The sequence below is a fragment of the Benincasa hispida genome, chromosome 2 (genome assembly GCF_027475165.1).
Source record: "Benincasa hispida cultivar pf3 chromosome 2, pf3_genome.v1.1, whole genome shotgun sequence".
In the NCBI taxonomy this organism is placed as follows: domain Eukaryota; kingdom Viridiplantae; phylum Streptophyta; class Magnoliopsida; order Cucurbitales; family Cucurbitaceae; genus Benincasa; species Benincasa hispida.
The window spans coordinates 70824947-70840205 of record NC_143479.1 but is presented as its reverse complement, the minus strand read 5'-3'; the positions used below and the strand labels follow the sequence as shown (position 1 = coordinate 70840205).

The 15259-nt window shown below is 34.4% G+C and overlaps 1 protein-coding gene and 1 pseudogene across 2 annotated transcripts; one reads left to right on the top strand and one right to left on the bottom strand.

Moving 5' to 3' along the window:
- Positions 1 to 989: 989 nt before the first annotated feature.
- Positions 990 to 7633, top strand: LOC120069811 (light-inducible protein CPRF2-like; annotated as a pseudogene). The gene is made up of 6 exons (XR_016527500.1): positions 990 to 1492; positions 4981 to 5083; positions 6153 to 6310; positions 6806 to 6881; positions 6964 to 7089; positions 7203 to 7633. The product of XR_016527500.1 is annotated as a light-inducible protein CPRF2-like (transcript).
- LOC120069809 (pentatricopeptide repeat-containing protein At3g18970) lies at positions 7423 to 10933 on the bottom strand. The gene is given in 7 exon segments (XM_090311154.1): positions 7423 to 7487; positions 8404 to 8530; positions 8532 to 9412; positions 9414 to 9600; positions 9602 to 9947; positions 10391 to 10603; positions 10708 to 10933. Coding segments are annotated over 6 exon segments (1980 nt in total). The 3' UTR covers positions 7423 to 7487.
- Between the last annotated feature and the right edge of the window lie 4326 nt (positions 10934 to 15259).

Here is a 15259-nt window from a genome sequence, read left to right as displayed (position 1 = left end):
TATTCAACAAAAATTTGCCCAAACTTTAAAAGTTATGATATATATATATATATATATATAAATAAAGTGGACAAGGAAGATAATATAAAATAGATTAAAATATCATTTTGGTCTCTATATGATAAAATTTATTCAATTTTAGTCATTATATTTTAAAATATCTATTTTCAATCTTACATTTTTAATAAATTTTAAATTTAGTAATTGTTGATTTTTTTTTTTAAAAAAAAACTTTTTATTACATATTAGCATGTTGAAAATAATTTTGAAATTTTATTTATTATTCTTTTCTAAAAGTTGAATATTATCATTATGATTATTATTATTAAACAAAAATCAAAATCTAGTGATTAAATTTGGGTGGAATCCATCTTTGTGCATTCCATCTTTGTAAGAAAAAGATGGGATGCATGGTATTAGGGATAACCTAATTATCATCCAAAACTAAAATTAAATATTTGAAAATAGATAAACTAAAGGGTAATACTTAGATACATCTTAAGATCAAGGTTGAAAATATCTTTGGATATGTCGATATATTCATCCATATATCGGTAAATTAAAGAGTTCGTTATCAATATTAAATATCCATGGGCATCTCTAACAATTTTTATACATGCTCGTAAAACATATAAATGTCTTCTATTTTGTCCAATATGAATATGACTTCTAATAACAATATCCATAACTTAATTTTGGAGTAAAAATAACTTAATTATTAATTTAACTAAATTCTATAAATTTTGTGATTTACAGAAATATCTGTTGATATATCCATAAAATTGAAATCTCGATATCGATATCGACATCAATAATTTAATATTTGCTTGGGATACGTCAATCTCTATGTTTCCCTTCTATTACTCACACACACACAAAAAAAAAAAAATAATTAAAATATTTCAAAAAATAAATAAGAATAATTTAGCATATATCACATTATGATAAAATAATTTGATAAGAAGTGATATGTATTTTCGAGATGTATCCAAATATTTTTTTAAAATTAAAATCCAACCAAATCAAATATGAGGGGACTCAAATGTTACTTTAACCAATAAAAAGGGTGAAAGGAAACGTCGGGTAGAGAAGTTATAGCTGTTGGACCTCGAAAGATTGAGAGATGATGGACAGAGTATTCTCCGTCGACGGAATCCCCAACCAATTCTGGCCATCGCCGGAGGAATCATCGAGGTTGAACCGGAGCGCATCCGAGTGGTCTTTCCGGAGATTTCTTCAAGAAGCTGCCTCCGTATCGGATTCCTCCATTTCTCCGCCTCCGGCGTCGCCTTCCGCGGCAGAAATCCGATCAAACGCCGTTGAAATTAAGGAAACTGGAGAAAATTTGAAGCAGAGTTGGGAGAAACAGAGTAATCGGAAAGGCGGATTTGAGAATGAAAGGAAGAAAAGTAGCGGCGATGATTCCGATGAGTATCAGGCGTTTCTGAAAAGTAAGCTGAATCTGGCGTGTGCGGCTGTGGCTTTGTGTCGGGTAAGATTCAACTTTTCTCTTTGCTTTCCTTCTTTTGTTTTTGTTCTTCATTATATGCGTTTGGTTTATGAGGTTAATAATCTTGAGTATTAAGATCAAGTTGTTTGTTTTTGTTCTTTCCTTTACTTGCATTTTCTCAACCTCCAAACACCTTTTTTTCCTTTTTCTTTTGGTGTTTTAGCCCATCGTTTACGATTATTTAACTCTATCGACTTCAATAGTATTCATTTCCCCCTTCTCTCACCTGTTAGTGGATGATGAAGACCAACTCTCATAACAACAACCATTAGTGACTATCGTCACCACCACAGACAATAATAATCATCGACAACATGTTCTAACAACCATCTCTAGTGACAACTAGCTCTGCGGAAGACCACATCCGATGATCAATTTTTGTGATCATTGCCAAGATGACTAACTTCATCAATAGTCTCCAACTGATGACCGACGTAGTCGATCATATATTGAAAAAAAAAATCGACGGATGAAATTTGAAAAGTACTTTTAAATATAAAATTAAAATGACTAGTTCATTGTATTTAATAGTCATATTTTAAGAAATTATTATTTTTAATCTAAAAAATTTTTTACCTTATAAAATTACTTTTTCTAAACTCTTTCTTACCTTTTGAGATTATAAGTGGCAAATGGTGAAAATACTATTTTATCTCTCATTCAAGTGTTTTTTATTTTACCTTTTTTTTCACTTTTCAAATCCAACTTCAATTTTAGGCGAAAAAATTCATTAAGATTTCTTGTAAATATTGATTTTATGTTTTTTAATATTTTTAAAATTAAATATATATTTTAAAAAAATCCTGTCCAATTTTCCAGAAAGTGACCGGGAAATTTGGAAAGAGTGGCTTTAGTTTTTTTTTTTTTTTTTTTTTTTTTTTTTTTTTTTTGTTAAAAAAAAATTAAATATATATTAACTAAAAAAAATTAAAGCCCCCTTCTCTCCAATTTCGACAGAGGAGTTTTACTTCTGTTTTTTTTCTTCTCCTTTTAATTTTATAATATATATTTTGAAAAAACTCTCACCTACCGGGAATTTCAATTTCCTGGTAAGATTTACCGAGTAACTGGGCAGAGGGAACTCTCTCTCTCTCTTTTTTAATTCTTATATAAAAATAATTAATATTAAAGAAAAAAATTACATTTTTTTTTCACTTATGTTGTGTTTTTTTAATAAATAATTAATTTTTACGATAAGTTGTGTCTGTATGTTTTTTTTTGAATTTTTATTTAAATATTTTTAAAAAATTAATTAATTAGACTAAGTTAAACCAATTTCACCTTTAGAAAAAATTAACGTGTACATTTTAATTTCTTTTCTTTTTTTTCTTTTTTTTTCTTTTTACCAATTTCTAAGTTTAAGTTAGTTATTTTAAATTAAATTTATAGAAATTTCGGTAAAAGGTACTTTATTTTTAGTTAAATTTTCTTTTTCAGTTATGATTCGAAGTTCTGAGTTGAAAACAAAAGCTCTCACAAATTTTTCGTAATAATTGGAATTTATAGAATTTCAAAATTTTCAATTCTTAAGGAAAATTTCATGAGAAAAATTCAATCTTTACAAGAAATTCAAAAGATTTTTTCCGTGGGGTCTAAAATTGAAGTTGGTTTGAGAAGTTATAATTATTTAAAAAAAAAATAGAAAAACTTGAATGAAGGACAAAATGGTATTTTTACCATGTGGACCCTCCACCTAAAATTTCAAAAAGTAAGAAAGATGTTAGAAAAAATAGTTAAAAAAAGATTAGTTTTGCAAGGTGAAACTTTTTTAGATTAAAAACAACAATTTTACTCGTATTTTATAATAAAAAGTATTTAAATGTAAATGAATTTTTAAAAATATTTTTTTAAAGACAATCTAAATAGGTCACAATTCAAGTTTTCAGGTAAAAAGAAGATCAAATGAGATGTTAAAAAGGAACACATTAACTTTCACTATTTTTTTTAACCACATAATATACATGTGTAGTTACAATAAATAATAACAACAACAAAATTTCGTAATTAATAAGAAAAAAACTATACAATACATTATAAAATTATATTTTAAAAAAATTGAGATGTGTTCTTTCATAAAAAAAAAAAAAATAGATGTATTTTTTTAAACATGCATTTTCAATTTTGGACATAATGTTTGTAAAATTTTCTACATCATGTTTATGATTAGTGGCACATACAAATGCTCTAAACCAATCATCATACATCCACAATAAACTCTAAACTACAATTTGATATATGATAAAGTATATCATAATATTGTTGATCATATGAAATAAGAATATTTTATCTACCTCTAGTACAATGGATACATATAAAATTGTAAAATATATGTGAAATTTTCAAATTGACATCTCAAATCTCAATTGAGGGGTGATTTTTTTTTTTAATAAAAAAAGTGTATAATTGAGTTGTTGAAAAAAAAAAGTTAAATAAAAAAAAATAATAACCAGTAGTAATAATACTTATTTTGGTTAAAAAAAAAACTGTATTTAATATCATTTACTTAACAACTCCTTTATGATTATTAACCCTACAATTTGCTAACTCTTTACTCTAATAATTTAAGCCATAACATATGATTTTTATAATCTTTAATTTTAAACTTATGAATACTATCAAAACCATGCCAATTGTGAAAACTATAAAAGGAAAAATTAAAACTTTTGCGTTTTTTTTTTAATTCGACCAATAAATCAAATGATACTTAAAAATTATGAAAAAATTATAAAACAAATTTGTGAAATAACAAGCACAGTTTTCAAAAGTGGCAAACACAAAACAAAATGGTTACTAAGTGAAGCTTTGATTTTTTTTTTTTTTTTTTTTTTTTTTGGTTAGGTATCTAGATTTTTGTTTCTTTAAGTTTTAATGCTATATGTAGGGTTGGCAAAAATTCCCGCAGGGTCGGGTCCCCGATCCCCGGTTTGATCGGGGATCCTAACCGAGTCCCCGGTCGAAGATGGGACGGAGACTGGGAGGGTATCCTAATATTTTTATAAATATATAAAAATTACAAATATTTTTATATTATATATATTACAAAAAAAGTCGGGATGGGTCCCCGCGAGTGCCCGTTCCCCAACAGAGAATCCTCATCCCCGTCCCCGCCTTCAATTGGCTGGGCAAGTGCGGAATGGGGGGAAATACCCCTCGCGGGGATGGGAAATCCCCCCGCCCCGGCTAGGCCCCGTTGCCAACCCTAGCTATATGGAATGGAGAATTCGTATATTTGAGGTCCTTAGATTTTAGATTCACAATTGTTTTTCGTAATACCAATACTTAAGTGAAAATTTTTTCATGTCAATATATATATACATGAATTCGATTGACGTATATTTTTTTTTTACAACATGTGCATGAAAGAATCTCTTAACTAAATTTTTGCACATATAACTATGATTATAATGTAATTTTATTTTCGAAGTTGAGTAAAGTTGGGTTTGTATTATCCTTGGTTCATGTGACAATAGGGATCTTTTATGAAGACTCAAGATTCTTGTGCAAGTTCCACTTTAGCTCAAAGTGAGTCTCAAGCCAGTGCCTCACACTTGCCATCTCAATTCCCTCCAAAAGGTTTGCACTTCTGCATTGTTACCCCCTTTATTTATTTATTTATTTTTAAAATACACGAAATAAGGGATTGAAGTTCAGATTTCGAAGTTGATAGTATAAGTTCATGTCAGTTGAACTATACTCACATTAGTTTGTTACCCACCTTACCTTACCCTTTCTTTCTACAAGAATACTACCACGTAAATATGGAGGACATATTTTAATCTATGATTCGTTAGAAGAGAAGGAAAATCCTTAACCGCTAAATTATACTTATATTGACATGTTTACTTTTAAAATTAAAATAATTTGGAAACATGAACATAATATTTAATATAACATTTATTCTAAAAAAGGAAAAACAAAAACTCAACATTATTTGCTTAACCTTTTAGTTTATATATTAAAGTTTTTTTTAAAAATGAGTTAATATTAGTTTTGAAAAATAGAACTTTATATCAGAATATCAATGATAATCTTTTTTTCCCTGAAAAAAGAAATTTAATTAATCATCATGATAAAGAATAAAGACCAATTAATTGAGTTTTTTTTTCTTTTCCTTTTCCCTTAAATATTTTTATGTTTGAGTTCTTAATTACCTTCCATCCTTTTATTTTTTTTAGTACAATTAGAATAGAGAATTCGAACCACAATTCTCGTAGTTTTTAAAAGACTTGTATGTCAGTTGAGCTATACTTGCTTTGACTTAATACCTCCGAACTGAGCGTATCTTTGTTAGTTAGGTTCAAATTCCAAAACCACACATATAAATACACAGGCAATATTATTAGAAACACCATGATAGGAATAAGAATAAAAACTTTTAAAATGATGAGAACATGAAAGGAAGAATTCCAAACATATTAGAAGTTGAATATAACAGTATAAGAATGATATCTAGTTTAAAAACACTAAAATCTACTTTTTGAACATCTTCACTAAGTTATTAACTCCAAATTTAACATCAAATGTTAGTCCAACAATTTTAAGAACAATAATCTCAAATAATAGTTGCCTGAAAATGTTCTATTTATTTTCAGTTCAGGAGTTTAGAATGAATTATTGTCAGGAGTTTAGAATGAACCTTTAGGAATTTCTTTCTCACCTTCTGTGCCAAAAAAGGCTGGAATTCTGGTCAGCTCAGCAAATATATCATCATCGAGAGCAGACTGATGAAGATGATGATGCTGAAGGAGAAAATGATATGAATGAACAAATGGATCCTGCATCTGCTAAACGTGTTAGAAGGTAACATTGATAGCATTTCGGTTAAATTATAAGTTTAGTCCATAAATTTTGAAAGTAGCATATATTTAGTTGCTAGATTAAAAATCTTCCAATAATGCATTTTCTACCCTTAACCTTGTTAAGTAAATAAAATTATTGAAATGGTTAAAATAACTTTTTTCATGTTTAAAATCACTCCGAAACACACATTTACTCGAAATCAATTCAAGTTTCAATTTTACACTTTTAAACCCATTTTTCATACTACCAAAATTGATTTTAAATGAATAAAAACATTTTTTATTCATTTAAAAAGACAAAAGTGATGTAACAATTTTAAAATCACTTCCAAACATGTGATTACTTTGTCGTTTAGCTCATAATGCTATCAGTTAGGACTACATAAGAACATAATGCAAAGTTTAGAGATTTAAGACTAAATATACATAATAGTTGTGGATGTGGGGACTAAATGAACTTTGAAAAATTGTACGCTAACGCAGTTGTTTATATCAGAATGCTTTCTAATAGAGAATCAGCTAGACGCTCGAGAAAGAGAAAGCAAGCACATTTGACAGAGCTCGAGACACAGGTGATCTTCTAACTTATCTTTGTCTCTGATTTATATATATATAATCGACCAGTGATAAGCCGACACGATTCATTATTGATAGGTTGCTGAATTAAGAGTTGAAAATTCAACATTGCTAAAGCGTTTCAGTGATATAAGCCAAAAGTACAATGAAGCAGCTGTTAATAACAGAGTTCTGAAAGCTGACCTTGAAACTTTGAGAGCAAAGGTAAGTAAATAGCTGACTCTGATTTGCGGGGAGTTGAGACAACAATATAAAGCTAAAGCCTTATCTTCTTTTGTTCTCTCTTGATACGACAATGCCAATGATCCCATTTCCAGGTACAGATGGCTGAAGAAGCTGTAAAGCGAATCACTGGTACGAAATCTATGTTCCATGCCATGTCGGACGTATCCTCAATTAGCATGCAATCCTTTGAAGGAAGCCCCTCAGAGGTATCAACAGATGCACCTAACAACCATATTGCCGACATTTCTTCTGCAAATATTCAGAAGAATTCTCCCGACATGGCAACTGCGTCAAGGAACAAGAGGCACGAACGCTTCCTTGCAGCGAGTGTCGAGCTTGGAGCATCTTCAGAAGCGCATCCGGGGGAGTTCAAGCGCCTATCATCCATCAGGAAAGGGAGATCAGCAGCAACATTTTGACGATATTGTTCCAAGTGTATGAAAGAGACACTGTAATATTCTTTACATGAACAGCTTTCCAATTTTAAATGAAAAACATACTTTAGTATGAGATGGCATTCAAAGAATGGTTTACTAGTTTTCTAAGCACTTTGGCACAGTGTTTCCCACAAAAATACTTTCAAATGTTTAGGATTCTTTAAGTCGCTTTAGACAACATAAAATAAAAGTGTTCTTTTAGACCGTAAAAGTGTTTATGAATTAAATAATTTTCAGCTCTATAAGCTATAAGCTTATAACAAACTCCAAGAAAGCTCTCTTTGGCAACAATTTAAATTACAAGTTTAGTCTTCAAACTTTTAAATTTAGGCAAATAAATTCCTGAATTTTAAAAATTAATAATAGGTTTTTGTACTTTTTTAATTTGTGTCTAATAGGTTTTTAAACTAATTTTCTGTTGAATAAATCTTTAAGCTTTTCAATTTTATGTCTAATATGTCTTTGACTTATTTGGATATTTTCAAAACTCATGAACCTATTGGACACAAAAGATTTCTCATTGATATATATGTGTGTATTTATCGGACACAAAATTGAAATTTTAATTTTCTATAAGACACAAAATTCAATTTTATGTTTAATAGATTCACTCATGTTAAAAAAATGTTGACTATGTGAGGGTTTTATTAGATAAAATTAAAAATTGAAGGACCTATTTGACATTCTTTAAGTTCAGAGACCAATGTATGTAGAAATATGAAAGTTTAGGACTAAAAATTTTAATTTAACCTTTAATTTCTTTTAAATTTTTTGAAAATTATACTAATGTTATGTTTTCTTTGTTTAGTTTAGGCTTCTTACAAACACCAAAGAAACAGGTAGTTGAGAACAATACCTATAAGGCTTCCAAGCCTTGAGAACCCGTAGTTTGAACTGAACTACACCCAGCTTTGTTTTCAATCCCTTTGATCTTCATCTCCTCTCTTACAGCCTCCACATCCTCCCACCTTTCAGCAAAGCAAAACATTTGACAAAGCTACAAAGTCCTCACTTCCAACACACCGCTCATCATCAAAACTCTCCCCTCCCTGTCTCTCCACAAGCAACTTACCCACCCTCTCTCCCATTTCAACATTACCATGGACCATACAAGAACTCAGCAAACTCCTCCATAAAACACCATCAGGTTCCATTGGCATTCCAAGTATCAACTCATATGCCTCTCTCAAGTGCCCAGAGCGCCCAAGAAGATCAACAATGCAGCCATAATGCTGCATTTGAGGCACAACCCCAAACTTCCTCTCCATGACGTGAAACAAATGGAGCCCCTCTTCAATAAGCCCTCCATGACAGCAAGCAGAAAGCAGACTTGTGAAAGTTACTGCGTTTGGCTTTACACCATGAGTTCCCATTGCATCCAATAGCTCCAATGCTTCTTTACCCCTTCCATGAACGGCCAGTCCTGTCGCCATGGCTGTCCACGTCAAAACGTTCCTCTGCTTCATCTGCTTAAAAACTGATGAAGCACTGTTAAGACATCCGCATTTTGAATACATATTAACCAAACCGGTGCCAATAAACAGATCGTTTTCAGGGGAATCAATTGTCTTCTCGATATATGCATGAACACAAGCGCCGGTTTCAAGCATACCCAGTTGAGATGCAGCTGAAAGAAGGCAAACCATTGTAGTATCCGTTGGTTTCACCTCAGAATTCGTTGATTCAACCAACATCCCCCGAAACAATTCCAACGCATCTCGGGCATACTTGTGAGCACATTGCGAGCAATACCCTGCAATCATCGCATTCCAGGTAACACTATTTCTGACAGACATTTCATCAAACACCTTCCGCGCAGTACCCACATTTTTATTAATCGCATAAAAATGTATCATCGTAGTCTGCAACCGTAATGTTGGAAACAATCCCGCGTTTGAGAATAAGAGTATGAATTTGCTTGCCGATCATTAACGTAGACACCGATGGGGCTCGCGCGCAAGCTCCGAGCACGAAAATGAAAGTGAAATTGTCGAATTCGAAGTGGGGGTTGGAGACCCAAGAGGCAAAATGGAGATGGAATGTTGAGGTGGACGCATCTTATGAGAGTGTTGAAGAGGAAGAGATTTGGAGGGTGTTGGTAGTGCCGGAATATCAAATGGGCGTAGGCGATGGCCTCTGGGGAAGATTTGTTGCAGAAATGGGTGATTAATTTGGCGTAAGGGGAGGGGGGTTTGAAGCCATTGGTAATCAATTGGGCATGAATTTTGTTTAAGTTGAAGGAAGAGTTTCGTATGTTATTTAGGTGGTGGATGCACCTCACTCTTGGGGCTAAGTGCATCTGCGAGGTTGGATTGGAGTCCAATCTCTGTGCCGCATTTATGCCGTCATTGTATATGGTATGCGACACTGTTCTAATTCTTCCAATCAACAGAGTGGCAACTAGAGATATCCCATTTTTTTCACGAGAGCAGAGCCTGATTCTTCCAATCAAGAGCTGTCCAATTTTTCTATGCGGACGGGCCTCGCCTCTTAAACGGGAACGGGATATGCATTCTCCGTCTCCCTCCCTTCCATTCCTCGTCTCCACTCCGATTAACTTCTATAGTTATCTAATGTTATGTCGTTATTATTATTATTATATAAATATTATATTTCAATTTCAAATTTGATTATTTATTACAAAAGACAAGGAATATGTTTAAATTAAATATTTAAATTTAGATTATACATGCGAATAATTTGATTTATATTTATTTCTTTTTACTAAAAGATTTAATTAGCTTTTTTAGACCAAAATTTGGATAATTTTATCTTTAAATTCAAATTGTCACGTAAAACCAACCATAATTTATCTTTAAATTCAAATGAAAATAAAATTATACCTTTCCAAGCAAACAACTTAAACAACCCACAAACTTGAAGAGATCCGAACCGAAGCTCGAAAATTGGAACATCGGCGAGCACCAGACCTTTGCAAACAGAGTTAAGACGGAAGATCTGACAAACGGCAAGCTGGCCACGATGCCGGCGACCCACCTCTAAGACCGAAACCACCGAAAGCCCATGCGCCGACGACAAACCGAAAGCCCTCCGATCTGAAAAATCGAAAGCCCATGCGCCAACGAAGAACACTACAAGAAAGCCCACGCGAACAACCGAACAACCCACGCGCTAGCAAAGAACATTCTGGGAAAGTCACGCGCCGACGAAAACCAATCGAAAATGATCGAAGAACACACATGATGATGATCCACCACTGGAAGAAGCCCACAATGACGGAGATCTAAGGAAAACCGGTGACGACAACCCACGAGAACACCCACGCGCCGACGAAAACTAACCGAAAACCCATGAATACTGGTGACGACAACCCACAAACTGATGTGCATGACCAAGCTGAGAGCACCGGTGACGACAACCTCCATTTTTTCTTTCTTTTTTTATTTTTTTTCTTTTTTTCTTTTTTTCTATTTTTCTATTTTTTTTCTTTTCAATTTTCCTTCCTTTTTCTTTCTTTCTTTCGTTTTCCTTTTTTGTTTCTTTTTTTTTCTTTCTTTTGATCTTTTCTGTTTCATTTTCTTTTTTTTTCAACTTCTTTTTTTTTCTTACAAAACGAAGCCGCACTTGAATTTTGGAGATGAAGCGAAGCCGCACTTGACTTTCGGAATGAAGTGAAGCTGCACTTGACTTTTGAGATGAAGCGAAGCCGCACTTGACTTTCGGAGATGAAGCGAAGCCGCACTTGACTTTCGGAGATGAAGCGAAGCCGCACTTGACTTTCGGAGATGAAGCGAAGTCGCACTTGACTTTCGGAGATGAAGCGAAGTCGCACCAGACTTATGGAGATGAAGCGAAGCCACGCCAGACTTGTGGAGATGAAGCAAAGCCACGCCAGACTTGTAGAGATGAAGCAAAGCATGCCAAACTTATGAAGATGAAGCGAGCCACACCAGACTTTGGAGATAAAGCAAAATTACGCCAACATTTTAGAGATGAAGCGATGTCGCGCCATCAGTTTAGAGACGAAGCGAAGCCATGCCACGACTTTGAAGATGAAGCGAACCATACTAGAGTTTGGAGATGAAGCAAAGCTGGGTCATGATTTTGTAGATCGGGTCATTGAAGATGGAGCCTAGCCATGCACACTGACCATGAACTTGAAGATGAAGCGGAGCCATGCATACTGACCTTAAGCTTGAAGATGGAGGGGAGCCATGCACACGACCTTGAACTTGAAGACGGAGCGGAGCCATGCACACTGACCTTGAACTAAAAGATGGAAGTGGATCCATGCACATCAATCTTAAACTTGAAGATGGAAGCAGAGCCATGCACACCGATCTTGAACTTGAAGATGGAAGTGGGGCCATGCACGCCAATCTTGAACTTGAAGATGGACGTAGGGTCATGCATGCAATCTTGAACTTGAAGATAGAGCAGCATCGATGAAGCCTCTGAACTTGAAGATGGAGAAGCATCGACGAGACCTTCGCATTTCAGTTTGACAAAGCATCGACAAATCCTCCGCATTTGAGTTTGATGAAATATCGGCGAATCCTCTGCACTTGAGCTTGAAGAATCGGTGAACCCTCCGCATTTGAGCTTGAAGCATCGACGAATCCTCTACACTTGAGTTTGACGAAGCATCGATGAATCTTCACATTGAGCTCAACTTCGCGACTTTGAGCATGAAGATGGCATTGCAAAGCCTCCAGACTTGAGCATTCGACGAAGCCTTTGAACTTGAAGATGGAGGAGCATCCAAGTTTGATTTTAAAGAGGAAGCGAAGTGCATTCCAAGTGTGTGCCTTTTATTTACTGTGCTAGCTCCTTATGAGGGATGAACATCTTCAATCCATTGTGTTGCCCCCAATAAGGATGAACATCTTCAATCTGGAGTGTCATTCTTTAATAGGGATGATCAACATCAATCTTGTAGTATCATACTTAGGTGGTTGTGGTACCTTTTCTGATGGACTAAACTTAAATTTCTTTAAGTTGCCTTCGTACCCTTAAAGAAAGGGATCAAATCATGACGTAGTTCAAGTTTTTTTTTTTTTTTAACTGGACTGAACTTGAAAGTTTCTTTCAAGCTGCCTACATACCCTTCATAATGATAGGGATCAAGTCATAATGTAGTTAAAAAAGAATGTTTTTTTTTATGCTTGATTGAACTTAAATTTCTCTAAGTTGCCTACGTACCCTTTATAATGACAAGGATCAAGTCATAACATAGTTCGTACAAAGATTTTTTTTGGGGGTCCTTTCACATTTTAAGCTCATGCGGGCTAGGAGCATCATGCAGTTTAGGCTTTTGTGATGAGGAGCTTCTTCATTTAATCTTTAGAAGCTCTTATTTCTCATGGTTTTGATCATCCTCTTCATTTGTAGGATTCGTCAATATGATGAGTTTTGGCTTCACTATCAAGGAACCTTCTGTACTTATGTCAACAGAAAATTTCCTTTTCATGCGTGAAGGGACACGACTGTGAATCTTTTCGTCGTTATTTTCTTCATGGAATGACGTCGCCTTCAAGATTTTCATCCTTCCTTTATGTTGATCGTTTGTTATCTTGAGACGGTCAAAAGAAGATGCTAAAAGTCGGTCTTTCTTTGATGTGGATATATTTAGCCTTTTGAAGGCTGAAGTTCGAGTAGAAGTAGTCGTTGGACATTGGTCTTCTTTTTCTACTGTGGCCATACTTAATCTTTGAAAGACTGAAGATCGAGCACTTGAAAGCTTGATACGATCGAAGACAGAAGTTCTTTGCTTCATTTCTTCTGAGTTGTTGACTTCTTTGGCAGCTATATGATTGTTATCGACTTCCACTATGCTGACAGTGGGACATGCAATAACTTATGATACTTTCTCTGGATGATTATTGAGAAAGCTTCTTAAGAGAAATTCTGTCAAAGTTGTTGGCCGTCGGAATTGAGGGAAGTCCTTGTCTTCTTTCTTAGCAGGCTTAGGCTTCCATGTCATTTTTTTGCCTTTCTTTTTATGAGTCTTGTTCCTTCTTCTATAGATTCGATAGGAATGCGACTCTTTTTGGGTGGAGTTTGGCTGTCTTCTTTTTCGATGAGTCACAACTATCCACCCTTCGTTGTCATCTCCAACGAGCTCATCTTTCTTTTTGGAATTTTCTATTTAAATATCTTGCTAGAACCAAAAAACTATAGGCTTGAAGGCTCCGAACTGGATCAGGCTTTGTCTTTGAGCATGGGACACAGACAATGTTAGAACACTTGAAGTTACGGCTACTGTAGCGTGATTTGTCTGAGCTATTTCATCCAAATCTAACTCAATCTTCTTCTCACGAGCCAACTTCAGAATTCGTTCCTTCAGCACGAAGCACCTTTCAACTGGGTGACTAATGACCTGATGATACTTGCAATAGTTAGGATCATCTACTTTTCCTGCTTGTTCCGGCCGCTTGCATTCTGATAGTTGAATAAGTTACTTCTCTAGCAGTTGCTCCAACATATCTGCCACATCAGAGTCAGGAAATGGATAAACCTTCTCTTGTCTTTCTTTAAGAGTTGGACAACGCTTCTCGCCCTCATTGTGCCTTCTTTCAAATTTTGTTTGTTTCCTTTTGGAGGAAAATTTCTGCGGGGTCACATGAACGACCATAGATTCTTTTGTGGCACTATCTACAATCTTTTCAATGAATCCTTGTATTTTTTCCCTTATGGGACTAGGAAATCTTTAATTCCCCTATTGACGATGCTCAGCTCCATATCATGAGTGCGTGTTGCCAACTCCTAAAATTTACGAGGTTTTATCCTTAGTAGAATGTATAGAAGCTCCCAATGCATGCCTTAAGTGCACATTTCCACTGCAGATAATTCAATGAGTCTATATTTGCAATCCAGACTCAATGCTCTCCATCGGTTGATGTAATCGATGTCTGTCTCTCCCTTCCACTTTTTGGTGTTCATTAGCTCCATCATACTAACAGTGCGCCTTGTACTGTAGAAGCAGTTCAGGAACTCCTTTTCTAGTTGTTCCCAACTGTCAATCACTTCTGGCTTCAAATCATTATATCAATCGAAAGCATTTCCTTTCAAGGTACGGACGAACTGTTTGACTAGCTAGTCTCCTCTAGTTCCTTCATTTTCGCAGGTTTCAATTAAGTTTGCAATATGTTGTTTTGGATTTCCTTTTTTATCGAACTGCTGAAACTTTAGAGATTGATACCTAGCTGGCATTCTTAGGTTGCCGATTCTTTTGGTGTACGGCTTGGAGTACATAAATGAGGACTGTGATGGTCTTCCATACTGAGCCCTTATGGAGTTTGTAATCATATCCTGCAGCTGTTGAATTGACAAGGTGGTAACAGAGGTAGATTGTTGCAGCTGGTCTTCCTGCAAGACAGTCTTTCCTTTGTCATTGGCTTTTGTAGTTGAAGATTGACTCGACTCAGTGGTTTCTCAAGCTTGTATTTGATCTCTTAAAGCAGCGATTTCATGATCTCGCTCTTCAACAGTTTTCATTAGGAAATTTATCTTCCTTTCCATCTTTGCCATGGCTGACTCAGCCATTACATCAGTCACTATGATAGATACTACATCAAAGTGCAATTGGATCAGTAGCAGAAACATAGCTGTCGAACAAGGGATTTTCTCTAATAACGATCCCACCTTTAGTAGATTCTATTAGTTGTTTCGTGATGACAGAGCTTATGTAAGTATCGCTTGCGACGATAGTTTTGTATACAACTTTCTTTGGTGCCATTTGTAGGTTTATT